The sequence below is a fragment of the Oncorhynchus keta genome, unplaced genomic scaffold, assembly GCF_023373465.1.
Source record: "Oncorhynchus keta strain PuntledgeMale-10-30-2019 unplaced genomic scaffold, Oket_V2 Un_scaffold_20222_pilon_pilon, whole genome shotgun sequence".
In the NCBI taxonomy this organism is placed as follows: Eukaryota; Metazoa; Chordata; class Actinopteri; order Salmoniformes; family Salmonidae; genus Oncorhynchus; species Oncorhynchus keta.
The window spans coordinates 307093-333228 of record NW_026290855.1 but is presented as its reverse complement, the minus strand read 5'-3'; the positions used below and the strand labels follow the sequence as shown (position 1 = coordinate 333228).

The following is a 26136-nucleotide window of genomic DNA, read 5'->3' as shown; positions in this document are numbered from 1 at the left end:
TTAGGACTGTGTTGTGACTGATGTTAGGACTGTGTTGTGACTGGTGTTAGGACTGTGTTGAGACTGGTGTTAGGACTGTGTTGTGACTGATGTTAGGACTGTGTTGTGACTGATGTTAGGACTGTGTTGTGACTGATGTTAGGACTGTGTTGTGACTGGTGTTAGGACTGTGTTGAGACTGGTGTTAGGACTGTGTTGAGGCTGGTGTTAGGACTGTGTTGTGACTGGTGTTAGGACTGTGTTGAGACTGATGTTAGGACTGTGTTGAGGCTGGTGTTAGGACTGTGTTGAGACTGGTGTTAGGACTGTGTTGAGGCTGGTGTTAGGACTGTGTTGAGACTGGTGTTAGGACTGTGTTGAGGCTGGTGTCAGGACTGTGTTGAGACTGGTGTTAGGACTGTGTTGAGGCTGGTGTTAGGACTGTGTTGAGGCTGGTGTTAGGACTGTGTTGAGACTGGTGTTAGGACTGTGTTGAGGCTGGTGTTAGGACCGTGTTGAGACTTGTGTCAGGACTGTGTTGAGGCTGGTGTTAGGACTGTGTTGAGGCTGGTGTTAGGACTGTATTCAGACTGGTGTTAGGACTGTGTTGAGGCTGGTGTCAGGACTGTGTTGAGACTGGTGTTAGGACTGTGTTGAGGCTGGTGTTAGGACTGTGTTGAGGCTGGTGTTAGGACCGTGTTGAGACTTGTGTCAGGACTGTGTTGAGGCTGGTGTTAGGATTGTGTTGTGACTGGTGTTAGGACTGTGTTGAGACTGGTGTTAGGACTGTGTTGAGACTGGTGTTAGGACTGTGTAGAGACTGGTGTTAGGACTGTTTTGAGACTGGTGTTAGGACTGTGTAGAGACTGGTGTTAGGACTGTGTTGAGACTGGTGTTAGGACTGTGTAGAGACTGGTGTTAGGACTGTGTTGAGACTGGTGTTAGGACTGTGTTGAGGCTGGTGTCAGGACTGTGTTGAGACTGATGTTAGGACTGTGTTGAGGCTGATGTTAGGACTGTGTTGAGACTGGTGTTAGGACTGTGTTGTGACTGGTGTTAGGACAGTTTTGAGACTGGTGTTAGGACTGTGTTGAGACTGATGTTAGGACTGTGTTGTGACTGATATTGGGACTGTGTTGAGACTAGTGTTAGGACTGTGTTGAGGCTGGTGTTAGGACTGTGTTGAGGCTGATGTTAGGACTGTGTTGAGACTGGTGTTAGGACTGTGTTGAGACTGATGTTAGGACTGTGTTGAGACTGGTGTTAGGACTGTGTTGAGGCTGGTGTTAGGACTGTGTTGAGACTGGTGTTAGGACTGTGTTGAGACTGGTGTTAGGACTGTGTTGAGACTGATGTTAGGACTGTGTTGAGGCTGGTGTTAGGACTGTGTTGAGACTGGTGTTAGGACTGTGTTGAGGCTGGTGTTAGGACTGTGTTGAGACTGATGTTAGGACTGTGTTGAGACTGGTGTTAGGACTGTGTTGAGACTGGTGTTAGGACTGTGTTGAGACTGGTGTTAGGACTGTGTTGAGACTGGTGTTAGGACTGTGTTGAGGCTGGTGTTAGGACTGTGTAGAGACTGGTGTTAGGACTGTGTTGAGACTGGTGTTAGGACTGTGTTGAGGCTGGTGTCAGGACTGTGTTGAGACTGATGTTAGGACTGTGTTGAGGCTGATGTTAGGACTGTGTTGAGACTGGTGTTAGGACTGTGTTGAGACTGGTGTTAGGACTGTGTTGAGACTGGTGTTAGGACTGTGTTGAGACTGATGTTAGGACTGTGTTGAGACTGGTGTTAGGACTGTGTTGAGGCTGGTGTTAGGACTGTGTTGTGACTGGTGTTAGGACAGTTTTGAGACTGGTGTTAGGACTGTGTTGAGACTGATGTTAGGACTGTGTTGTGACTGATATTGGGACTGTGTTGAGACTAGTGTTAGGACTGTGTTGAGGCTGGTGTTAGGACTGTGTTGAGACTGGTGTTAGGACTGTGTTGAGACTGGTGTTAGGACTGTGTTGAGACTGATGTTAGGACTGTGTTGAGACTGGTGTTAGGACTGTGTTGAGACTGGTGTTAGGACTGTGTTGAGACTGATGTTAGGACTGTGTTGAGACTGGTGTTAGGACTGTGTTGAGGCTGGTGTTAGGACTGTGTTGAGGCTGGTGTTAGGACTGTGTTGAGACTGGTGTTAGGACTGTGTTGAGACCGGTGTTAGGACTGTGTTGAGACTGGTGTTAGGACTGTGTTGAGACTGGTGTTAGGACTGTGTTGAGACTGGTGTTAGGACTGTGTTGAGGCTGGTGTTAGGACTGTGTTGAGACTGGTGTTAGGACTGTGTTGAGGCTGGTGTTAGGACTGTGTTGAGACTGGTGTTAGGACTGTGTTGAGACTGGTGTTAGGACTGTGTTGAGGCTGGTGTTAGGACTGTGTTGAGACTGGTGTTAGGACTGTGTTGAGACTGGTGTTAGGACTGTGTTGAGACTGGTGTTAGGACTGTGTTGAGGCTGGTGTTAGGACTGTGTTGAGACTGATGTTAGGACTGTGTTGAGACTGGTGTTAGGACTGTGTTGAGACTGGTGTTAGGACTGTGTTGAGACTGGTGTTAGGACTGTGTTGAGACTGATGTTAGGACTGTGTTGAGACTGATGTTAGGACTGTGTTGAGGCTGGTGTTAGGACTGTGTTGAGACTGGTGTTAGGACTGTGTTGAGACTGGTGTTAGGACTGTGTTGAAGACTGGTGTTAGGACTGTGTTGTGGCTGGTGTTAGGACTGTGTTGAGACTGGTGTTAGGACTGTGTTGAGACTGGTGTTTGGACTGTGTTGAGACTGATGTTAGGACTGTGTTGAGGCTGGTGTTAGGACTGTGTTGAGGCTGATGTTAGGACTGTGTTGAGACTGATGTTAGGACTGTGTTGAGGCTGATGTTAGGACTGTGTTGAGACTGGTGTTAGGACTGTGTTGTGACTGGTGTTAGGACAGTTTTGAGACTGGTGTTAGGACTGTGTTGAGACTGATGTTAGGACTGTGTTGGGACTGACTGATATTGGGACTGTGTTGAGACTGAGTGTTAGGACTGTGTTGAGACTGGTGTTAGGACTGTGTTGAGGCTGATGTTAGGACTGTGTTGAGACTGGTGTTAGGACTGTGTTGAGACTGGTGTTAGGACTGTGTTGAGACTGGTGTTAGGACTGTGTTGAGGACTGGTGTTAGGACTGTGTTGAGACTGGTGTTAGGACTGTGTTGAGACTGGTGTTAGGACTGTGTTGAGACTGATGTTAGGACTGTGTTGAGACTGGTGTTAGGACTGTGTTGAGACTGGTGTGGTAGGACTGTGTTGAGACTGGTGTTAGGACTGTGTTGAGACTGGTGTTAGGACTGTGTTGAGACTGGTGTTAGGACTGTGTTGAGACTGGTGTTAGGACTGTGTTGAGACTGGTGTTAGGACTGTGTTGAGACTGATGTTAGGACTGTGTTGAGGCTGGTGTTGGTGTTAGGACTGTGTAGAGACTGGTGTTAGGACTGTGTTGAGACTGGTGTTAGGACTGAGGCTGGTTGAGGCTGGTGTGTTAGGACTGTGTTGAGACTGATGTTAGGACTGTGTTGAGGCTGGTGTTAGGACTGTGTTGAGACTGGTGTTAGGACTGTGTGTTAGAGACTGGTGTTAGGACTGTGTTGAGACTGGTGTTAGGACTGTGTTGAGACTGATGTTAGGACTGTGTTGAGACTGGTGTTAGGACTGTGTTGAGGCTGGTGTTAGGACTGTGTTGTGACTGGTGTTAGGACAGTTTTGAGACTGGTGTTAGGACTGTGTTGAGACTGATGTTAGGACTGTGTTGTGACTGATGGGACTGTGTTGAGACTAGTGTTAGGACTGTGTTGAGGCTGGTGTTAGGACTGTGTTGAGACTGGTGTTAGGACTGTGTTGAGACTGGTGTTAGGACTGTGTTGAGACTGGTGTGTAGGACTGTGTTGAGACTGGTGTTAGGACTGTGTTGAGACTGGTGTTAGGACTGTGTTGAGACTGATGTTAGGACTGTGTTGAGACTGGTGTTAGGACTGTGTTAGGACTGTGTTGAGGCTGGTGTTGTTGAGGACTGTGTTGAGGCTGGTGTTAGGACTGTGTTGAGACTGGTGTTAGGACTGTGTTGAGACTGGTGTTAGGACTGTGTTGAGACCGGTGTTAGGATTGTGTTGAGACTGGTGTTAGGACTGTGTTGAGGCTGGTGTTAGGACTGTGTTGAGACTGGTGTTAGGACTGACTGATGTTAGGACTGTGTTGAGGCTGGTGTTAGGACTGTGTTGAGGCTGGTGTTAGGACTGTGTTGAGACTGGCGTTAGGACTGTGTTGAGACTGGTGTTAGGACTGTGTTGAGGCTGGTGTTAGGACTGTGTTGAGACTGGTGTTAGGACTGCGTTGAGACTGGTGTTAGGACTGTGTTGAGACTGGTGTTAGGACTTTGTTGAGGCTGGTGTTAGGACTGTGTTGAGACTGATGTTAGGACTGTGTTGAGACTGGTGTTAGGACTGTGTTGAGACTGGTGTTAGGACTGTGTTGAGGCTGGTGTTAGGACTGTGTTGAGACTGATGTTAGGACTGTGTTGAGACTGATGTTAGGACTGTGTTGAGGCTGGTGTTAGGACTGTGTTGAGTCTGGTGTTGGGACTGTGTTGAGACTGGTGTTAGGACTGTGTTGAAGCTGGTGTTAGGACTATGTTGTGGCTGGTGTTAGGACTCTGTTGAGACTGGTGTTAGGACTGTGTTGAGACTGGTGTTTGGACTGTGTTGTGACTGATGTTAGGACTGTGTTGAGGCTGGTGTTAGGACTGTGTTGTGGCTGGTGTTTGGACTGTGTTGTGACTGATGTTAGGACTGTGTTGAGACTGCTGTTAGGACTGTGTTGAGGCTGGTGTTAGGACTGTGTTGAGACTGGTATTTGGACTGTGTTGTGACTGATGTTAGGACTGTGTTGAGGCTGGTGTTAGGACTGTGTTGAGGCTGATGTTAGGACTGTGTTGTTATATTAAAGGTATGTGTGTTCAGAGCTGAAGCATTCTAATAGTACCTCATATAACTTGTATGATTGGTTCCTCTGGGTTCCAGGCAGCCCAGTCGGACATCTGATGGTGCATGATGCTGATGATGACAACACACCCAACGCACTGCTCTCCTATTCGTTGGTGACGCAAACCCCTTCCTCCGTCTTTACCATTGATGGCATCAGCGGCCGCATCCAGGCCAAGCAGATGCTCCAACGCAGAGATGCAACAGAGTACCACCTCACTGTCAGAGTAAACGACCCAGGTACATACACACACACTTGACCTTTGTCTAAAAGTTTGAACAGCACAGACACGTGTTTGCTTCAATGGGCCTCACATACTGTTGTGTGTCTTCGTCAGGTTTCAGCACAGAATGTAAGGTCCTCATCAAGGTTATCGACATCAACAATGAGCTGCCCATCTTCCAGATGAATGACGTGAGACATACCTGAGACACACACCTGAGTTTCATAGATGCTTTAGTTGGTATGGGTTGTTGACCTGTGACCTTTAATACTCTCTCTCTCTCTCTCTCTCTCTCTCTCTCTCTCTTTGTCTCTCTTTCTCGCTCACTTTATCACTCCCTCTCTCTGTCTCTCTCTCTCTCTCCCTTCCTCTCCCTCTCTCTCCCTCTCTCTCTCCGTCTCTCTCTCTCCCTGTATCTCTCTGTCTCTCTCTGTCTCTCTCTGTCTCTCTGTTTCTCTCTCTCTCTGTCTCTCTCTCTCTCTCTCTCGCTCCCTCTCTGTCTCTCTGTTTCTCTCTCTCTCCCTCTGTCTCTCTCTGTCTCTCGCTGTCTCTCTCCCTCTCTCTCTCTCTCTCTCTCTCTCTCTCTCTGTCTCTCGCTGTCTCTCTCACTCTCTCTCTGTCTCTCTGTAGTATGGTAGTCACAACCTGTCTGAAGACACAGCTCTTGGCCACACCCTCCTGACAGTGAAAGCCACAGACGCTGACGACCCTGGAACAGGAAGCTCCCGCATCGAGTTCCACATAACCGCTGGCAACGAAGATGGAGTTTTCGCCATGGAGACAGACGACAATGGGGAGGGCAGGCTTGTTGTTGCTAAGGTAACTTCATACTGGAAAACACCTACGAAAGGTCAGATTTTGATAGGTGATGATAAAGATGATAAGCTGATCCTAGATCTATGGTTGTATTGATTATTAAAGGAAACGTCCACCAGCAGGCTGAAACAAACCCACAAAAACACTTCCATTTTGCTCCAGAATGCTCACAGACCTCTCTCTCCCTTCCTCCCCATCTGCCTCCCTCCCCCTTCCCCTCCCCCTCTCTTTCCCTTCCTCTACCCTTCCTTCCTCTCCCCACTCTCACCTTCCTCCACCTCCCTCCGTTCCTCTCCCCTCTCCCCTCCCTTCCTCCCCCTCTCTCTCCCTTCCTCCCCCTCTCTCTCCCTTCATCCCCCCTCGATCTCCCTTCGTCCCCCTTCTCTCTTCCTCCCTCCCCTCTCTCCCTCCTTCCCCCTCTTTCTCCAGCCTCTGAACTATGAGACTGCTTCCTCCTATAAGCTACAGATTGATGCTCGTAACCCAGAGCCGCTGGTGAGCGGTCTCGAGTACGGCGCTGAGTCGTCCGCCGTGGTCTCGGTGGCGATCAGTGACGTTGATGAGGCTCCAGTGTTTGACATGGACATTCTGGATGTCACGGTGCCAGAGGACACCAAGGAGGGAGCTACGCTGCTCAAAATAGACGCCAAGGACCCAGAGGGAAAAGAGATACTGTAATCACATTATGAGAGGGACTGATGTTGTGTGTGTGTTATGGCTCTGATAGTGTATATTTTGTGCTCTAACTGTGTGTGTATTGTAGGTTCAAGATGGAGGGAGACACTAAGGGTTGGTTGGAGATTGATCCTGCTACTGGAGAGATAAAGATAAAGAATAAAGCTGTGTTGGACAGAGAGACGGTGGAGGCCTTCCACTTTACTGTTGTCGCCTTCGAGAAAGGTGACGAACACACATTTGTATATTTCGGATACTTTTTTGACCCACACACTGCCAGTTTGAGTCCAGGTTAGAGAATATCCATAATGAACAATATCTCTCCACCCCCAGCCAATCCAGAGCTGTCCACAGAGCGCGAGGTGTCTGTGAGGCTGCTGGATGTGAATGACAATGTCCCCAAGCTGACAGAGAACCAGGCCTTCATCTGTGTGAAGAAGCCCCAGCCTATAGTCCTGACGGCCCTGGACGCGGACGCAGACCCCTTCGGAGCACCTTTCACATTCAGCCTGGTCCAGGGAAAGAAGTCCCCCAACTGGGACCTAAGCGCTGTGGACGGTACACATTTGTTAGACAAGACTACATCTCCTAGAGATCCTGTCTATTAATGTGCTTCCGTGTTGATGTGGGATTGTGTCTCTTCCCTTGGTTTCCTGTAGGTACGTCTGCTAAACTGACCCTGAAGAAATCTCCCAGCGAGGACAAAACCTTCCTAATCCCTATCAACATCAAAGACAACGCTGGCATGGGCATCACACAGAAGTTTGAGGGTGAGTGGTTACAGCCAGCTGTGCGTGATAGCACCCATCACACACAAGATCATGTAGCTGTGAGTGGGTGTCTTTTACCAATGTGTATTTGTCTCTGATGTGTGTGTTCTCCCTACAGTGCGAGTGTGTAACTGCACAGAGTTGGGATACTGTTTCACCGAGCCGGGCGTTCATGCAGGGGTGTTAGGAATGCCCACCACCATCGGAATCCTGGCTGGAACTGTCGGATTCATCGGTGAGTAACAGGCGCTGTTGTTCACTGGTGTTGTTGCTATGCACTGCACTTTAACCTCTTGCGATGAGCAATCCCGTATCTGGGAGCGTAATTATAGCCTCAAGCTCATTACCATAACGCAACATTAACTATTCATGAAAATCGCAAATGAAATTAAATAAATATATTGGCTCACAAGCTTAGCCTTTTGTTAACAACACTGTCATCTCAGATTTTCAAAATATGCTTTTCAACCATAGCAACACAAGCATTTGTGTAAGAGTATTGATGGCTAGCATAGCATTAAGCCTAGCATTCAGCAGGCAACATTTTCACAAAAACAAGAAAAGCATTCAAATAAAATAATTTACCTTTGAAGAACTTCAGATGTTTTCAATGAGGAGACTCTCAGTTAGATAGCAAATGTTCAGTTTTTCCAAAAATATTATTTGTGTAGGAGAAATCGCTCCGTTTTGTTCATCACGTTTGGCTAAGAAAAAACCCCGAAAATTCAGTCATTACAACGCCAAACTTTTTTCCAAATTAACTCCATAATATCGACAGAAACATGGCAAACGTTGTTTAGAATCAATCCTCAAGGTGTTTTTCACATATCTATTTGATGATAAATAATTTGTGGAAGTTTGGTTTCTCCTCTGAACCACATGGGAAAATGCATGCAGCTGGAGATTACGCAATAATTTCGACGGAGGACACCAAGCGGACACCTGGTAAATGTAGTCTCTTATGGTCAATCTTCCAATGATATGCCTACAAATACGTCACAATGCTGCAGACACCTTGGGGAAACGACAGAAAGTGTAGGCTCATTCCTTGCGCATTCACAGCCATATAAGGCGACATTGGAACACAGCGCCTCCAAAATCTGGGGCATTTCCTGTTTGAAATGTCATCTTGGTTTCGCCTGTAGCATCAGTTCTGTGGCACTCGCAGATAATATAATTGCAGTTTTGGAAACGTCAGAGTGTTTTCCTTCCAAAGCTGTCAATTATATGCATAGTCAAGCATCTTTTCGTGACAAAATATCTTGTTTAAAACGGGAACGTTTTTCATCCAAAAATGAAATACTGCCCCCAGAGAGTGGTACAATAGAGGAACGAAGACCTAACTGTAGCATAAAACGTTGTATTGTTGTTGATAGTTTTTCTTGTTCTTTTTGACTAATCTCTCATGGACAGACTAATCTCTCATGGACAGACTAATCTCTCATGGACAGACTAATCTCTCATGGACAGACTAATCTCTCATGGACAGACTAATCTCTCATGCACAGACTAATCTCTCATGGACAGACTAATCTCTCATGGACAGACTAATCTCTCATGGACAGACTAATCTCTCATGGACAGACTAATCTCTCATGCACAGACTAATCTCTCATGGACAGACTAATCTCTCATGGACAGACTAATCTCTCATGGACAGACTAATCTCTCATGGACAGACTAATCTCTCATGGACAGACTAATCTCTCATGGACAGACTAATCTCTCATGCACAGACTAATCTCTCATGGACAGACTAATCTCTCATGGACAGACTAATCTCTCATGGACAGACTAATCTCTCATGCACAGACTAATCTCTCATGGACAGACTAATCTCTCATGGACAGACTAATCTCTCATGGACAGACTAATCTCTCATGCACAGACTAATCGAGTATCTAACGCAATTATGCATGATTTTAGTTCTGGGTTTCCGATAATATGTTTTGACTGTTATTGACGGGTGATGTCACTTCCTCCCTAGCCCTGGTCCTGATCATCGCTTTCCATCGGATAAAGAAGGACAACCAGATGAAAGCCTTGCTGGGAGAAACGGACGCCATTCTCTAGAAACATATGAGATAGCATGTGTTTGTTTAATTGTTATATTTCTGAAGAACAGATCTACTTTGATTGGTTGTATGCATGTTATAAATACTACCTGGTTTCATCATAATCATGCGCTCATGCAGCTCAATAACTTATTTCCCTTGTCAGTGAATTTTGTCTGTATTTAGAATTTAGACTGTCCATCCTCAGCTAGTGTGTATGACTGGCTGTGCACTGTGTGATGGTTCAAACACCCCATTTCAAGCTGCATGCTGTAATTGTGTAGACTTTAGAGAGACTTTAGTTCACCGTTTGGCTCTGACTGTTGTTTGTGGTTGATACTGTCTTTATACTGATACTCCATGATGTTTTTTGATGAGGCCTGATATTAGTGAAGATGCTAGCTAGCCGAGGGTTAAATTAGGACGGTTCCACCACTTTAGAATGGGAGAAAGACTGCCTACAATAAAGAGTAGAAATGACCATGGAAAAACAACCGATGTTGGAGACAGTTCCAACACCTAAACATCCCTCAGTTTAACCCTTAGTGTTAACTGTTTGACAAGTCCAGTGTAAATGAGTGCCTGGTAAATGTCTGAGTGTGTACCAAGGTTATTATAGTTTTGTGATTTTCTATTCAATTTTATTTCTATTAGTTTTTCAATTAAAAAAATTAATTCAGTTTAGTTTCCATTCGGTTTTAGACTTGATTTTCTAGTTTTTATTCTGTTTCAGTACGATAAAAAACATATTTTGTTTTTATATTATTCAGTTGTAGTTTCAGTTTCAGTTGTAGTTTCGGTTTCAGTTGTAGTTTCAGTTTCAGTTGTATTTTTGTGTGTGAAGGGACAGAAAGTAGCCTCAAGTGTCCTTAAGCTAGGGGCCATGTATGTGTTGTAGGACTATAGCAGGGTACTCCAGTACTATTTGAGATGGTCCGCTCACACACATTTCCTAGGTGGCAAAAGTCCTGATGGATATTTTCATTTATCGGCGTAGTAACAAACCCCCACATCACAATCTATTCCACACCAAACTGTTCAAACCGATCACACCCTTCTTGTTGGTAGAGAGAATAATTTGTCATTTTAAAGCTCATTGTCGGCTATTCTACATATATCCACGTCTTATACGTGTTCACATGATACCGGGAGTCGAATCCTCAGCGAATTACAAAAATAAAACAATAGCTATCTCCCCGTCTTTATCCTGAAATTCTTTGTGGGTGCTGTACAGATGAACTTTGAGGTTGTGGGATGCAGGGTGGCAGTGGGATGCAGGGTGGTAGTGGGATGCAGGGTGGTAGTGGGATGCAGGGTGGTAGTGGGATGCAGGGTGGCAGTGGGATGCAGGGTGGTAGTGGGATGCAGGGTGGTAGTGGGATGCAGGGTGGTAGTGGGATGCAGGGTGGGATAGTGGGGATGCAGGGTGGGATGGGGGATGCAGGGTGGTAGTGGGATGCAGGGTAGTAGTGGGATGCAGGGTGGGATGCAGTGGGATGCAGGGTGGTAGTGGGATGCAGGGTGGGATGCAGGGTAGTGGGGATGCAGGGTGGTAGTGGGATGCAGGGTGGTAGTGGGATGCAGGGTGGTAGTGGGATGCAGGGTGGGATGCAGGGTGGGGGATGCAGGGTGGTGCAGTGGGATGCAGGGTAGTAGTGGGATGCAGGGTGGTAGTTGGGATGCAGGGGTGGGGATGCAGGGTGGTTGGAGTGGGATGCAGGGTGGCAGTGGGATGCAGGGTGGCAGTGGGATGCAGGGTGGGATGCAGGGTGGGATGCAGGGTGGGATGCAGGGTGGGATGCAGGGTGGTAGTGGGATGCAGGGTGGTAGTGGGATGCAGCAGTGGGATGCAGGGTGGGATGCAGGGTGGTAGTGGGATGCAGGGTGGGATGCAGGGTGGTAGTGGGATGCAGGGTGGTAGTGGGATGCAGCAGTGGGATGCAGGGTGGTAGTGGGATGCAGCAGTGGGATGCAGGGTGGGATGCAGGGTGGTAGTTGGATGCAGCAGTGGGATGCAGGGTGGTAGTTGGATGCAGCAGTGGGATGCAGGGTGGGATGCAGCAGTGGGATGCAGGGTGGGATGCAGCAGTGGGATGCAGGGTGGGATGCAAGGTGTGGGATGGTGCTGCCAGCCAGCAGCATACAACCCTGCATCCCACTGCTGCCAGCCAGCAGCATACCACTCTAGATCCCACTGCTGGCTTGCCTCTGAAACTAAGCCGGGTCGGGCCTGGTTGGTCCCTGGATGGGAGACCAGATGCTGCTGGAAGTGGAGTTGGAGGGCCAGTAGGGGGCACTTTTGCCTCTGGTCTAAGGAGATACCCAGGAAGTGAAGTGGACATTGGGTGCTGTCTTTTGGATGGGATGTTAAACGGATGTCCTGACTCTCTGTGGTCATTAAAAAAGCCCATTACTTATCATAAGAGTAAGGGTGTTAACCCTGATGTCATGACAAAATTCCCAACCTGGTCCCATTCCCATCATGACCACCTCATCACCCTCCCCCTCATTCTAATTGGCATATATCACTTAGCTGATGTGTGGTGAGTGTTCTGGCACAAAAATGGTTGCCGTGCATCACCCAGGTGGGTGTTACACATTGGAGGTGAGTTTCCCAATGTAAAGCCATTGGAGTACCTCAGTTGGTAGAAAAGTGATATATAAAGCCAATAAAGGATTATTAGCTTCTGGCACTACAATACATTTGCTTTTGTCCTCTCCAGCAATGTACTCCAAATAATCCCATACAGGGCTTTGTGTTTTGCAACCAACCACTGCTGGTGTTGTGTTTGCTGCTGCCATTGTTCTCGCTCATGCTTCCTGCTCGCCCTCAGATTTCTTCCGTTAGCTGGCGATGCAGCGATGCACCAGCTAGGCCTATTTGAAACATCGCCAACATCGCAGCATTTACCCTCCAGATTTAGAAGGTCAAAAACCCCATTAGAGAAAAAAGCTTCAAAACATTAGATTTTTGTCCAAAGTTTAGAAGGAAAAAAACTGAACATAATTCATGATGGTTTTAATTATATTTTAGTTTGTTTTGCAGTCAAAGATAATAGTTTCAATATAGTTTTCGATTTTCAGTTTACTCAATTGTTTTTCCAATTTTTGTTTTTAATTCATTTTCATTTCAGTTTTCATTTACTATTATAACCTTGGTGTGTGCAACACTGTAATGGAGAGAGGAGTGGGGAAAATGTCTGTCTGAATAAAGGCTATCTGGACCTACTGCTTTTGAGTAAAATGGTGTGCTTTGGGCTGAGAGAGGTATGTAATATTATGTGCCTGTGTGTTTGCTTTGGTCTGAGAGAGGAATGTAATATTATGTGCATGTGTGTGTGCTTTGGTCTGAGAGAGGAATGTAATATTATGTGCCTGTGTGTGTGCTTTGGGCTGAGAGAGGAATGTAATATTATGTGCCTGTGTGTGTGCTTTGGGCTGAGAGAGGAATGTAATATTATGTGCATGTGTGTGTGCTTTGGTCTGAGAGAGGAATGTAATATTATGTGCCTGTGTGTGTGCTTTGGTCTGAGAGAGGAATGTAATATTATGTGCCTGTGTGTTTGCTTTGGTCTGAGAGAGGAATGTAATATTATGTGCCTGTGTGTGTGCTTTGGTCTGAGAGAGGAATGTAATATTATGTGCCTGTGTGTTTGCTTTGGTCTGAGAGAGGAATGTAATATTATGTGTGTGTGCTTTGGTCTGAGAGAGGAATGTAATATTATGTGCATGTGTGTTTGCTTTGGTCTGAGAGAGGAATGTAATATTATGTGCATGTGTGTGTGCTTTGGTCTGAGAGAGGAATGTAATATTATGTGCATGTGTGTGTGCTTTGGTCTGAGAGAGGAATGTAATATTATGTGCCTGTGTGTGTGCTTTGGGCTGAGAGAGGAATGTAATATTATGTGCATGTGTGTTTGCTTTGGTCTGAGAGAGGAATGTAATATTATGTGTGTGTGCTTTGGTCTGAGAGAGGAATGTAATATTATGTGCCTGTGTGTGTGCATTGGGCTGAGAGAGGAATGTAATATTATGTGCATGTGTGTGTGCTTTGGTCTGAGAGAGGAATGTAATATTATGTGCATGTGTGTTTGCTTTGGTCTGAGAGAGGAATGTAATATTATGTGCATGTGTGTGTGCTTTGGTCTGAGAGAGGAATGTAATTTTATGTGCCTGTGTGTGTGCTTTGGGCTGAGAGAGGAATGTAATATTATGTGCATGTGTGTGTGCTTTGGGCTGAGAGAGGAATGTAATATTATGTGCATGTGTGTGTGCTTTGGTCTGAGAGAGGAATGTAATATTATGTGCCTGTGTGTGTGCTTTGGGCTGAGAGAGGAATGTAATATTATGTGCATGTGTGTTTGCTTTGGTCTGAGAGAGGAATGTAATATTATGTGCCTGTGTGTTTGCTTTGGTCTGAGAGAGGAATGTAATATTATGTGTGTGTGCTTTGGTCTGAGAGAGGAATGTAATATTATGTGCCTGTGTGTTTGCTTTGGTCTGAGAGAGGAATGTAATATTATGTGCCTGTGTGTGTGCATTGGGCTGAGAGAGGAATGTAATATTATGTGCATGTGTGTTTGCTTTGGTCTGAGAGAGGAATGTAATATTATGTGCCTGTGTGTTTGCTTTGGTCTGAGAGAGGAATGTAATATTATGTGCATGTGTGTTTGCTTTGGTCTGAGAGAGGAATGTAATATTATGTGCCTGTGTGTTTGCTTTGGTCTGAGAGAGGAATGTAATATTATGTGCATGTGTGTGTGCTTTGGTCTGAGAGAGGAATGTAATATTATGTGCCTGTGTGTTTGCTTTGGGCTGAGAGAGGAATGTAATATTATGTGCATGTGTGTGTGCTTTGGGCTGAGAGAGGAATGTAATATTATGTGCATGTGTGTGTGCTTTGGTCTGAGAGAGGAATGTAATATTATGTGCCTGTGTGTTTGCTTTGGTCTGAGAGAGGAATGTAATATTATGTGCATGTGTGTGTGCTTTGGTCTGAGAGAGGAATGTAATATTATGTGCATGTGTGTGTGCTTTGGGCTGAGAGAGGAATGTAATATTATGTGCCTGTGTGTGTGCTTTGGGCTGAGAGAGGAATGTAATATTATGTGCCTGTGTGTTTGCTTTGGTCTGAGAGAGGAATGTAATATTATGTGCCTGTGTGTTTGCTTTGGTCTGAGAGAGGAATGTAATATTATGTGCATGTGTGTGTGCTTTGGTCTGAGAGAGGAATGTAATATTATGTGCCTGTGTGTGTGCTTTGGGCTGAGAGAGGAATGTAATATTATGTGCCTGTGTGTGTGCTTTGGGCTGAGAGAGGAATGTAATATTATGTGCATGTGTGTGTGCTTTGGGCTGAGAGAGGAATGTAATATTATGTGTGTGTGCTTTGGTCTGAGAGAGGAATGTAATATTATGTGCCTGTGTGTGTGTGTGCTTTGGTCTGAGAGAGGAATGTAATATTATGTGCATGTGTGTGTGCTTTGGTCTGAGAGAGGAATGTAATATTATGTGCATGTGTGTGTGCTTTGGTCTGAGAGAGGAATGTAATATTATGTGCATGTGTGTGTGCTTTGGGCTGAGAGAGGAATGTAATATTATGTGCATGTGTGTGTGCTTTGGGCTGAGAGAGGAATGTAATATTATGTGCATGTGTGTGTGCTTTGGTCTGAGAGAGGAATGTAATATTATGTGCATGTGTGTGTGCTTTGGGCTGAGAGAGGAATGTAATATTATGTGCATGTGTGTGTGCTTTGGTCTGAGAGAGGAATGTAATATTATGTGCCTGTGTGTTTGCTTTGGTCTGAGAGAGGAATGTAATATTATGTGCATGTGTGTGTGCTTTGGTCTGAGAGAGGAATGTAATATTATGTGCCTGTGTGTGTGCTTTGGGCTGAGAGAGGAATGTAATATTATGTGCATGTGTGTGTGCTTTGGGCTGAGAGAGGAATGTAATATTATGTGCATGTGTGTGTGCTTTGGGCTGAGAGAGGAATGTAATATTATGTGCATGTGTGTTTGCTTTGGTCTGAGAGAGGAATGTAATATTATGTGTGTGTGTGCTTTGGTCTGAGAGAGGAATGTAATATTATGTGCCTGTGTGTGTGCTTTGGGCTGAGAGAGGAATGTAATATTATGTGCATGTGTGTGTGCTTTGGGCTGAGAGAGGAATGTAATATTATGTGCATGTGTGTGTGCTTTGGTCTGAGAGAGGAATGTAATATTATGTGCCTGTGTGTTTGCTTTGGTCTGAGAGAGGAATGTAATATTATGTGCATGTGTGTGTGCTTTGGTCTGAGAGAGGAATGTAATATTATGTGCATGTGTGTGTGCTTTGGGCTGAGAGAGGAATGTAATATTATGTGCCTGTGTGTGTGCTTTGGGCTGAGAGAGGAATGTAATATTATGTGCCTGTGTGTTTGCTTTGGTCTGAGAGAGGAATGTAATATTATGTGCCTGTGTGTTTGCTTTGGTCTGAGAGAGGAATGTAATATTATGTGCATGTGTGTGTGCTTTGGTCTGAGAGAGGAATGTAATATTATGTGCCTGTGTGTGTGCTTTGGGCTGAGAGAGGAATGTAATATTATGTGCCTGTGTGTGTGCTTTGGGCTGAGAGAGGAATGTAATATTATGTGCATGTGTGTGTGCTTTGGGCTGAGAGAGGAATGTAATATTATGTGTGTGTGCTTTGGTCTGAGAGAGGAATGTAATATTATGTGCCTGTGTGTGTGCTTTGGTCTGAGAGAGGAATGTAATATTATGTGCATGTGTGTGTGCTTTGGTCTGAGAGAGGAATGTAATATTATGTGCATGTGTGTGTGCTTTGGTCTGAGAGAGGAATGTAATATTATGTGCATGTGTGTGTGCTTTGGGCTGAGAGAGGAATGTAATATTATGTGCATGTGTGTGTGCTTTGGGCTGAGAGAGGAATGTAATATTATGTGCATGTGTGTGTGCTTTGGTCTGAGAGAGGAATGTAATATTATGTGCATGTGTGTGTGCTTTGGGCTGAGAGAGGAATGTAATATTATGTGCATGTGTGTGTGCTTTGGTCTGAGAGAGGAATGTAATATTATGTGCCTGTGTGTTTGCTTTGGTCTGAGAGAGGAATGTAATATTATGTGCATGTGTGTGTGCTTTGGTCTGAGAGAGGAATGTAATATTATGTGCCTGTGTGTGTGCTTTGGGCTGAGAGAGAATGTAATATTATGTGCATGTGTGTGTGCTTTGGGCTGAGAGAGGAATGTAATATTATGTGCATGTGTGTGTGCTTTGGGCTGAGAGAGGAATGTAATATTATGTGCATGTGTGTTTGCTTTGGTCTGAGAGAGGAATGTAATATTATGTGTGTGTGCTTTGGTCTGAGAGAGGAATGTAATATTATGTGCCTGTGTGTGTGCTTTGGGCTGAGAGAGGAATGTAATATTATGTGCATGTGTGTGTGCTTTGGGCTGAGAGAGGAATGTAATATTATGTGCCTGTGTGTGTGCTTTGGGCTGAGAGAGGAATGTAATATTATGTGCATGTGTGTGTGCTTTGGGCTGAGAGAGGAATGTAATATTATGTGCATGTGTGTGTGCTTTGGTCTGAGAGAGGAATGTAATATTATGTGCATGTGTGTGTGCTTTGGTCTGAGAGAGGAATGTAATATTATGTGCATGTGTGTGTGCTTTGGTCTGAGAGAGGAATGTAATATTATGTGCATGTGTGTGTGCTTTGGTCTGAGAGAGGAATGTAATATTATGTGCATGTGTGTTTGCTTTGGTCTGAGAGAGGAATGTAATATTATGTGCATGTGTGTGTGCTTTGGTCTGAGAGAGGAATGTAATTTTATGTGCCTGTGTGTGTGCTTTGGGCTGAGAGAGGAATGTAATATTATGTGCATGTGTGTGTGCTTTGGTCTGAGAGAGGAATGTAATATTATGTGCCTGTGTGTTTGCTTTGGTCTGAGAGAGGAATGTAATATTATGTGAAATGTGCATGTGTGTGTGCTTTGGTCTGAGAGAGGAATGTAATATTATGTGCATGTGTGTGTGCTTTGGGCTGAGAGAGGAATGTAATATTATGTGCCTGTGTGTGTGCTTTGGGCTGAGAGAGGAATGTAATATTATGTGCCTGTGTGTTTGCTTTGGTCTGAGAGAGGAATGTAATATTATGTGCCTGTGTGTTTGCTTTGGTCTGAGAGAGGAATGTAATATTATGTGCATGTGTGTGTGCTTTGGTCTGAGAGAGGAATGTAATATTATGTGCCTGTGTGTGTGCTTTGGGCTGAGAGAGGAATGTAATATTATGTGCCTGTGTGTGTGCTTTGGGCTGAGAGAGGAATGTAATATTATGTGCATGTGTGTGTGCTTTGGGCTGAGAGAGGAATGTAATATTATGTGTGTGTGCTTTGGTCTGAGAGAGGAATGTAATATTATGTGCCTGTGTGTGTGCTTTGGTCTGAGAGAGGAATGTAATATTATGTGCATGTGTGTGTGCTTTGGTCTGAGAGAGGAATGTAATATTATGTGCATGTGTGTGTGCTTTGGTCTGAGAGAGGAATGTAATATTATGTGCATGTGTGTGTGCTTTGGGCTGAGAGAGGAATGTAATATTATGTGCATGTGTGTGTGCTTTGGGCTGAGAGAGGAATGTAATATTATGTGCATGTGTGTGTGCTTTGGTCTGAGAGAGGAATGTAATATTATGTGCATGTGTGTGTGCTTTGGGCTGAGAGAGGAATGTAATATTATGTGCATGTGTGTGTGCTTTGGTCTGAGAGAGGAATGTAATATTATGTGCCTGTGTGTTTGCTTTGGTCTGAGAGAGGAATGTAATATTATGTGCATGTGTGTGTGCTTTGGTCTGAGAGAGGAATGTAATATTATGTGCCTGTGTGTGTGCTTTGGGCTGAGAGAGGAATGTAATATTATGTGCATGTGTGTGTGCTTTGGGCTGAGAGAGGAATGTAATATTATGTGCATGTGTGTGTGCTTTGGGCTGAGAGGAATGTAATATTATGTGCATGTGTGTTTGCTTTGGTCTGAGAGAGGAATGTAATATTATGTGTGTGTGCTTTGGTCTGAGAGAGGAATGTAATATTATGTGCCTGTGTGTGTGCTTTGGGCTGAGAGAGGAATGTAATATTATGTGCATGTGTGTCTGCTTTGGGCTGAGAGAGGAATGTAATATTATGTGCCTGTGTGTGTGCTTTGGTCTGAGAGAGGAATGTAATATTATGTGCATGTGTGTGTGCTTTGGGCTGAGAGAGGAATGTAATATTATGTGCATGTGTGTGTGCTTTGGTCTGAGAGAGGAATGTAATATTATGTGCATGTGTGTGTGCTTTGGTCTGAGAGAGGAATGTAATATTATGTGCATGTGTGTGTGCTTTGGTCTGAGAGAGGAATGTAATATTATGTGCATGTGTGTGTGCTTTGGTCTGAGAGAGGAATGTAATATTATGTGCATGTGTGTTTGCTTTGGTCTGAGAGAGGAATGTAATATTATGTATGTGTGTGTGCTTTGGTCTGAGAGAGGAATGTAATTTATGTGCATGTGTGTGTGCTTTGGTCTGAGAGAGGAATGTAATATTATGTGCATGTGTGTTTGCTTTGGTCTGAGAGAGGAATGTAATATTATGTGCCTGTGTGTTTGCTTTGGTCTGAGAGAGGAATGTAATATTATGTGTGTGTGCTTTGGTCTGAGAGAGGAATGTAATATTATGTGCCTGTGTGTTTGCTTTGGTCTGAGAGAGGAATGTAATATTATGTGCCTGTGTGTTTGCTTTGGTCTGAGAGAGGAATGTAATATTATGTGTGTGTGCTTTGGTCTGAGAGAGGAATGTAATATTATGTGCCTGTGTGTTTGCTTTGGTCTGAGAGAGGAATGTAATATTATGTGCCTGTGTGTTTGCTTTGGTCTGAGAGAGGAATGTAATATTATGTGCATGTGTGTGTGCTTTGGTCTGAGAGAGGAATGTAATATTATGTGCTTATGTGTGTGTGTGTAATATTATGTGCTGTGTGTGGTTTGGTCTGAGAGAGGAATGTAATATTATGTGCCTGTGTGTTTGCTTTGGTCTGAGAGAGGAATGTAATATTATGTGCATGTGTGTTTGCTTTGGTCTGAGAGAGGAATGTAATATTATGTGCCTGTGTGTTTGCTTTGGTCTGAGAGAGGAATGTAATATTATGTGCATGTGTGTGTGCTTTGGTCTGAGAGAGGAATGTAATATTATGTGCCTGTGTGTGTGCTTTGGTCTGAGAGAGAATGTAATATTATGTGCATGTGTGTGTGCTTTGGTCTGAGAGAGGAATGTAATATTATGTGCCTGTGTGTGTGCTTTGGTCTGAGAGAGGAATGTAATATTATGTGCATGTGTGTGTGCTTTGGGCTGAGAGAGGAATGTAATATTATGTGCATGTGTGTGTGCTTTGGGCTGAGAGAGGAATGTAATATTATGTGCATGTGTGTGTGCTTTGGTCTGAGAGAGGAATGTAATATTATGTGCCTGTGTGTGTGCTTTGGGCTGAGAGAGGAATGTAATATTATGTGCATGTGTGTTGCTTTGGTCTGAGAGAGGAATGTAATATTATGTGCCTGTGTGTTTGCTTTGGTCTGAGAGAGGAATGTAATATTATGTGCATGTGTGTTTGCTTTGGTCTGAGAGAGGAATGTAATATTATGTGCCTGTGTGTTGCTTTGGTCTGAGAGAGGAATGTAATATTATGTGCCTGTGTGTTTGCTTTGGTCTGAGAGAGGAATGTAATATTATGTGCCTGTGTGTTTGCTTTGGTCTGAGAGAGGAATGTAATATTATGTGTGTGTGCTTTGGTCTGAGAGAGGAATGTAATATTATGTGCCTGTGTGTTTGCTTTGGTCTGAGAGAGGAATGTAATATTATGTGCCTGTGTGTTTGCTTTGGTCTGAGAGAGGAATGTAATATTATGTGCATGTGTGTGTGCTTTGGTCTGAGAGAGGAATGTAATATTATGTGCATGTGTGTGTGCTTTGGTCTGAGAGAGGAATGTAATATTATGTGCATGTGTGTGTGCTTTGGTCTGAGAGAGGAATGTAATATTATGTGCATGTGTGTGTGCTTTGGTCTGAGAGAGGAATGTAATATTATGTGCCTGTGTGTTTGCTTTGGTCTGAGAGAGGAATGTAATATTATGTGCATGTGTGTGTGCTTTGGTCTGAGAGAGGAATGTAATATTATGTGCCTGTGTGTGTGCTTTGGGCTGAGAGAGGAATGTAATATTATGTGCATGTGTGTTTGCTTTGGTCTGAGAGAGGAATGTAATATTATGTGCATGTGTGTGTGCTTTGGTCTGAGAGAGGAATGTAATATTATGTGCATGTGTGTGTGCTTTGGTCTGAGAGAGGAATGTAATATTATGTGCATGTGTGTGTGCTTTGGGCTGAGAGAGGAATGTAATATTATGTGCATGTGTGTGTGCTTTGGTCTGAGAGAGGAATGTAATATTATGTGCATGTGTGTGTGCTTTGGGCTGAGAGAGGAATGTAATATTATGTGCATGTGTGTGTGCTTGCTGAGAGAGGAATTGTCTGTGTTTGGGCTGAGAGAGGAATGTAATATTATGTGCATGTGTGTGTGCTTTGGTCTGAGAGAGGAATGTAATATTATGTGCCTGTGTGTGCTTTGGGCTGAGAGAGGAATGTAATATTATGTGCATGTGTGTGTGCTTTATCTGAGAGAGGAATGTAATATTATGTGCATGTGTGTTTGCTTTGGTCTGAGAGAGGAATGTAATATTATGTGCATGTGTGTGCTTCTGCTAATCTGAGAGAGGAATTGGTTTGTCTCTGAGAGAGGAATGTAATATTATGTGCATGTGTGTTTGCTTTGGTCTGAGAGAGGAATGTAATATTATGTGCATGTGTGTTTGCTTTGGTCTGAGAGAGGAATGTAATATTATGTGCATGTGTGTGTGCTTTGGTCTGAGAGAGGAATGTAATATTATTATGTGCAGAGAGGATGTGGTCATTTATGTGCATTTGAACATCTGGTCATGTGCTTTGGGCTGAGAGAGGAATGTAATATTATGTGCATGTGTGTGTGCTTTGGTCTGAGAGAGGAATGTAATATTATGTGCATGTGTGTGTGCTTTTAGGCTGAGAGAGGAATGTAATATTATGTGCCATGTGTTGATTTGGTTTGAGAGAGGAATGTAATATTATGTGTGTGTGCTTTGGGCTGAGAGAGGAATGTAATATTATGTGCATGTGTGTGTGCTTTGGGCTGAGAGAGGAATGTAATATTATGTGCATGTGTGTTTGCTTTGGGCTGAGAGAGGAATGTAATATTATGTGCATGTGTGTTTGCTTTGGGCTGAGAGAGGAATGTAATATTATGTGCATGTGTGTTTGCTTTGGTCTGAGAGAGGAATGTAATATTATGTGCCTGTGTGTTTTGGGCTGAGAGAGGAATGTAATATTATGTGCCTGTGTGTGCTTTGGGCTGAGAGAGGAATGTAATATTACGTGCATGTGTGTGTGCTTTGGGCTGAGAGAGGAATGTAATATTATGTGCCTGTGTGTTTGCTTTGGGCTGAGAGAGGAATGTAATATTATGTGCCTGTGTGTTTGCTTTGGTCTGAGAGAGGAATGTAATATTATGTGCATGTGTGTGTGCTTTGGTCTGAGAGAGGAATGTAATATTATGTGCATGTGTGTTTGCTTTGGGCTGAGAGAGGAATGTAATATTTTGTGCATGTGTGTTTGCTTTGGGCTGAGAGAGGAATGTAGGCGCGTGCTTGTGTATGTTTATGAAAGGTGAGTGATGAGGTAACTGTAATAACCATTAATACTTCTCTACTCTGGTCATCACTGCAGAGAAGTCCACCATGTTGATTGTACAGCAGCAGCTTTTTATACCTCTGTGAAAAGCCTTCTGATGAGGAACACTCATTATAGGTGCTATTTAAGTGGTATAACACCTGAGAATTAATACATTAGTTTATGTAGGTCTTTCTCCTTCTGCCTGTTTTTGTGTCTACCTGTCATTCTGTCCTCAATGCTACTGAGCTGAATGATGATGACTCGTCTCAGGGAGAGAGAGAAAGAAAGAGAAATAAAGAGAGAAAGAGAGAGGGGGATAGGGAAGAACTGAAGAGTTGTCTTAATGGTACTGGGAGAATGAAAGCGAATTATCTCTCTGCAAATTCTTTCACAGCTATTCTTTTAAAATAATATTTGTGGGCACAATCAGAATGTGGACAAGATCAGGACAAAAGACGCAAGTTAGAACCATGCAGGTATAAACGGGCCTAGTGTGTGTGTGGAGACAGAGTGGAGTTTAGGTTTCAGAGCTCAAAGTGCATCTAAGCATCAGACAACTTTTATTGTTTACGCCTGGGTCCACTCTGCTCTCGTAACCTGGTAACGCATTCCACAACAACAGACCCTAACACACCCACCAGAGAGACATAGAGACATCAAATCAAATCAAATTGTATTTGTCACATACACATGGTTAGCAGATGTTAATGCGAGTGTAGCGAAATGCTTGTGCTTCTAGTTCCGACAATGCAGTGATAACCAACAAGTAATCTAACTAATCTAACTAATAATCTAGTAATTCCAAAACTACTGTCTTATACACAGTGTAAGGGGATAAGGAATATGTACATAAGGATATATGAATGAGTGATGGTACAGAGCAGCATACAGTAGATGGTATCGAGTACAGTATATACATATGAGATGAGTATGTAGACAAAGTAAACAAAGTGGCATAGTTAAAGTGGCTAGTGATACATGTATTACATAAGGATGCAGTCGATGATGTAGAGTACAGTATATACGTATGCATATGAGATGAATAATGTAGGGTAAGTAACATTATATAAGGTAGCATTGTTTAAAGTGGCTAGTGATATATTTACATCATTTCCCTTCAATTCCCATTATTAAAGTGGCTGGAGTTGGGTCAGTGTCAATGACAGTGTGTTGGCAGCAGCCACTCAATGTTAGTGGTGGCTGTTTAGCCTTGAGATAGAAGCTGTTTTTCAGTCTCTCGGTCCCAGCTTTGATGCACCTGTACTGACCTCGCCTTCTGGATGATAGCGGGGTGAACAGGCAGTGGTTCGGGTGGTTGATGTCCTTGATGATCTTTATGGCCTTCCTGTAACATCGGGTGGTGTAGGTGTCCTGGAGGGCAGGTAGTTTGCCCCCGGTGATGCGTTGTGCAGACCTCACTACCCTCTGGAGAGCCTTGCGGTTGAGGGCAGAGCAGTTGCCGTACCAGGCGGTGATACAGCCCGCCAGGATGCTCTCGATTGTGCATCTGTAGAAGTTTGTGAGTGCTTTTGGTGACAAGCCAAATTTCTTCAGCCTCCTGAGGTTGAAGAGGCGCTGCTGCGCCTTCTTCACGACGCTGTCAGTGTGAGTGGACCAATTCAGTTTGTCTGTGATGTGTATGCCGAGGAACTTAAAACTTGCTACCCTCTCCACTACTGTTCCATCGATGTGGATAGGGGGTGTTCCCTCTGCTGTTTCCTGAAGTCCACAATCATCTCCTTAGTTTTGTTGACGTTGAGTGTGAGGTTATTTTCCTGACACCACACTCCGAGGGCCCTCACCTCCTCCCTGTAGGCCGTCTCGTCGTTGTTGGTAATCAAGCCTACCACTGTTGTGTCGTCCGCAAACTTGATGATTGAGTTGGAGCGTGCGTGGCCACGCAGTCGTGGGTGAACAGGGAGTACAGGAGAGGGCTCAGAACGCACCCTTGTGGGGCCCCGTGTTGAGGATCAGCGGGGAGGAGATGTTGTTGCCTACCCTCACCACCTGGGGGCGGCCCGTCAGGAAGTCCAGTACCCAGTTGCACAGGGCGGGGTCGAGACCCAGGGTCTCGAGCTTGATGACGAGCTTGGAGGGTACTATGGTGTTGAATGCCGAGCTGTAGTCGATGAACAGCATTCTCACATAGGTATTCCTCTTGTCCAGGTGGGTTAGGGCAGTGTGCAGTGTGGTTGAGATTGCATCGTCTGTGGACCTATTTGGGCGGTAAGCAAATTGGAGTGGGTCTAGGGTGTCAGGTAGGGTGGAGGTGATATGGTCCTTGACTAGTCTCTCAAAGCACTTCATGATGACGGATTGATTGAATATGTCCGTAAACACAGCTGGTCTGCGCATGCTCTGAGGGCGCGGCTGGGGATGCCGTCTGGGCCTGCAGCCTTGCGAGACATAGAGACAGAGAGACGCGAGACAGAAGAGATGAAGTGATAGGATGTCGTTACTGTTACAAAACACAAATGTATACAGGTCAGTGTGTGTGTGTTTGTGTCACAGCTTCTCATGACCATCAACTGACCTCTGATCTCTCCGCCCATACAACACATATCACCAGAACGGTCCTTACAGGGGTGTCCTTTAACTGTGTGGTGTGTGTGTGTGTTTTTGTTTGCCAGTTTGTGTGTGTTACAAATTGCTATTCAACTTTTAAAAATCTAATGTAACACCATCAACACGCTGTTCAGCAAGACACAAAATACTGTTTTGTGAGGAAATGAAGGCCTTTTAACATTGACAATAGAGTCTACATGTTTGTTTTGTATATGTTTCACAAGAGTTTAGTTTTTCAGAACAAAAACACAACACGTAGCTAACAGGGTCTAGACCTGCAAGATGTCCTCATGTAACTGTGACACGGCCAGAGGAATTCCTGTAAAGACATTACGAACACAAGTGACAAGCAGTGTGTGTATGCAGAGGGGTGAGCCAGGGGACAAGGATGTGACATAACAGGAAGAGCCTCCTCCACCCTGTCACCATCGCTGTTCCACAGGGAGACAGCAGTGTGTGTGTGCAGAGGGGTGAGCCAGGGAACAAGGATGAGACATAACAGGAAGAGTCTCCTCCACCCCGTCACCATCGCTGTTCCACAGGGAGATAGCAGTGTGTGTGTGCAGAGGGGTGAGCCAGGGAACAAGGATGAGACATAACAGGAAGAGCCTCCTCCACCCCGTCACCATCGCTGTTCCACAGGGAGATAGCAGTGTGTGTGTGCAGAGGGGTGAGCCAGGGAACAAGGATGAGACATAACAGGAAGAGCCTCCTCCACCCCGTCACCATCGCTGTTCCACAGGGAGATAGCAGTGTGTGTGTGCAGAGGGGTGAGCCAGGGGACAAGGATGAGACATAACAGGAAGAGCCTCCTCCACCCCGTCACCATCAGAGGGGTGAGCTGTTCCACAGGGAGATAGCAGTGTGTGTGTGCAGAGGGGTGAGCCAGGGGACAAGGATGAGACATAACAGGAAGAGCCTCCTCCACCCCGTCACCATCGCTGTTCCACAGGGAGACAGCAGGATAACGCAGGTCTCATGAGAGAAAGGCTCACGCACACGGAAACAAGATGATGTTTACTATTAGTTACGCACGAAGAGGTGTCAGAGCGTGGAGTCTGGGCTGTGTAGACACAAACCTTAAGGTAAACTCTGATCTGTGATCAGTAAATAACCTCCCAGTTGTGCGTTAGTGAGTGATGGTGGAGCGATCTCCTTCAAGTGTTCCCGTAGCAACACCCACTCCTCCACTCCTGACAGGAAGTGGTGA

At 44.8% G+C, this 26136-nt stretch overlaps 2 protein-coding genes across 3 annotated transcripts in view; both read left to right on the top strand.

The window, feature by feature from the left end:
• LOC127928032 (cadherin-17-like) overlaps nt 1–10768 on the top strand; it is an 85081-nt gene extending 74313 nt beyond the window's left edge. For both annotated transcript variants that reach the window (XM_052514933.1, XM_052514934.1), the window contains exons 11-19: nt 5076–5276; nt 5375–5451; nt 5891–6079; nt 6506–6750; nt 6840–6976; nt 7085–7309; nt 7411–7521; nt 7640–7756; nt 9509–10768. In XM_052514933.1, the coding sequence (XP_052370893.1) occupies nt 5076–5276; nt 5375–5451; nt 5891–6079; nt 6506–6750; nt 6840–6976; nt 7085–7309; nt 7411–7521; nt 7640–7756; nt 9509–9594 (1388 nt within the window). In that variant the 3' untranslated portion in view covers nt 9595–10768. The remainder of the gene's footprint in view (nt 1–5075; nt 5277–5374; nt 5452–5890; nt 6080–6505; nt 6751–6839; nt 6977–7084; nt 7310–7410; nt 7522–7639; nt 7757–9508) is intronic.
• A 573-nt stretch (nt 10769–11341) lies between these two features.
• LOC127928033 (multiple epidermal growth factor-like domains protein 10) lies at nt 11342–26136 on the top strand. Its single transcript, XM_052514935.1, has 3 exons — nt 11342–11368; nt 11688–14100; nt 26060–26136. The coding sequence occupies exons 2-3, from the start codon at nt 12819–12821 to the stop codon at nt 26134–26136; spliced, it is 1359 nt and encodes a 452-aa protein (XP_052370895.1). The 5' UTR covers nt 11342–11368; nt 11688–12818.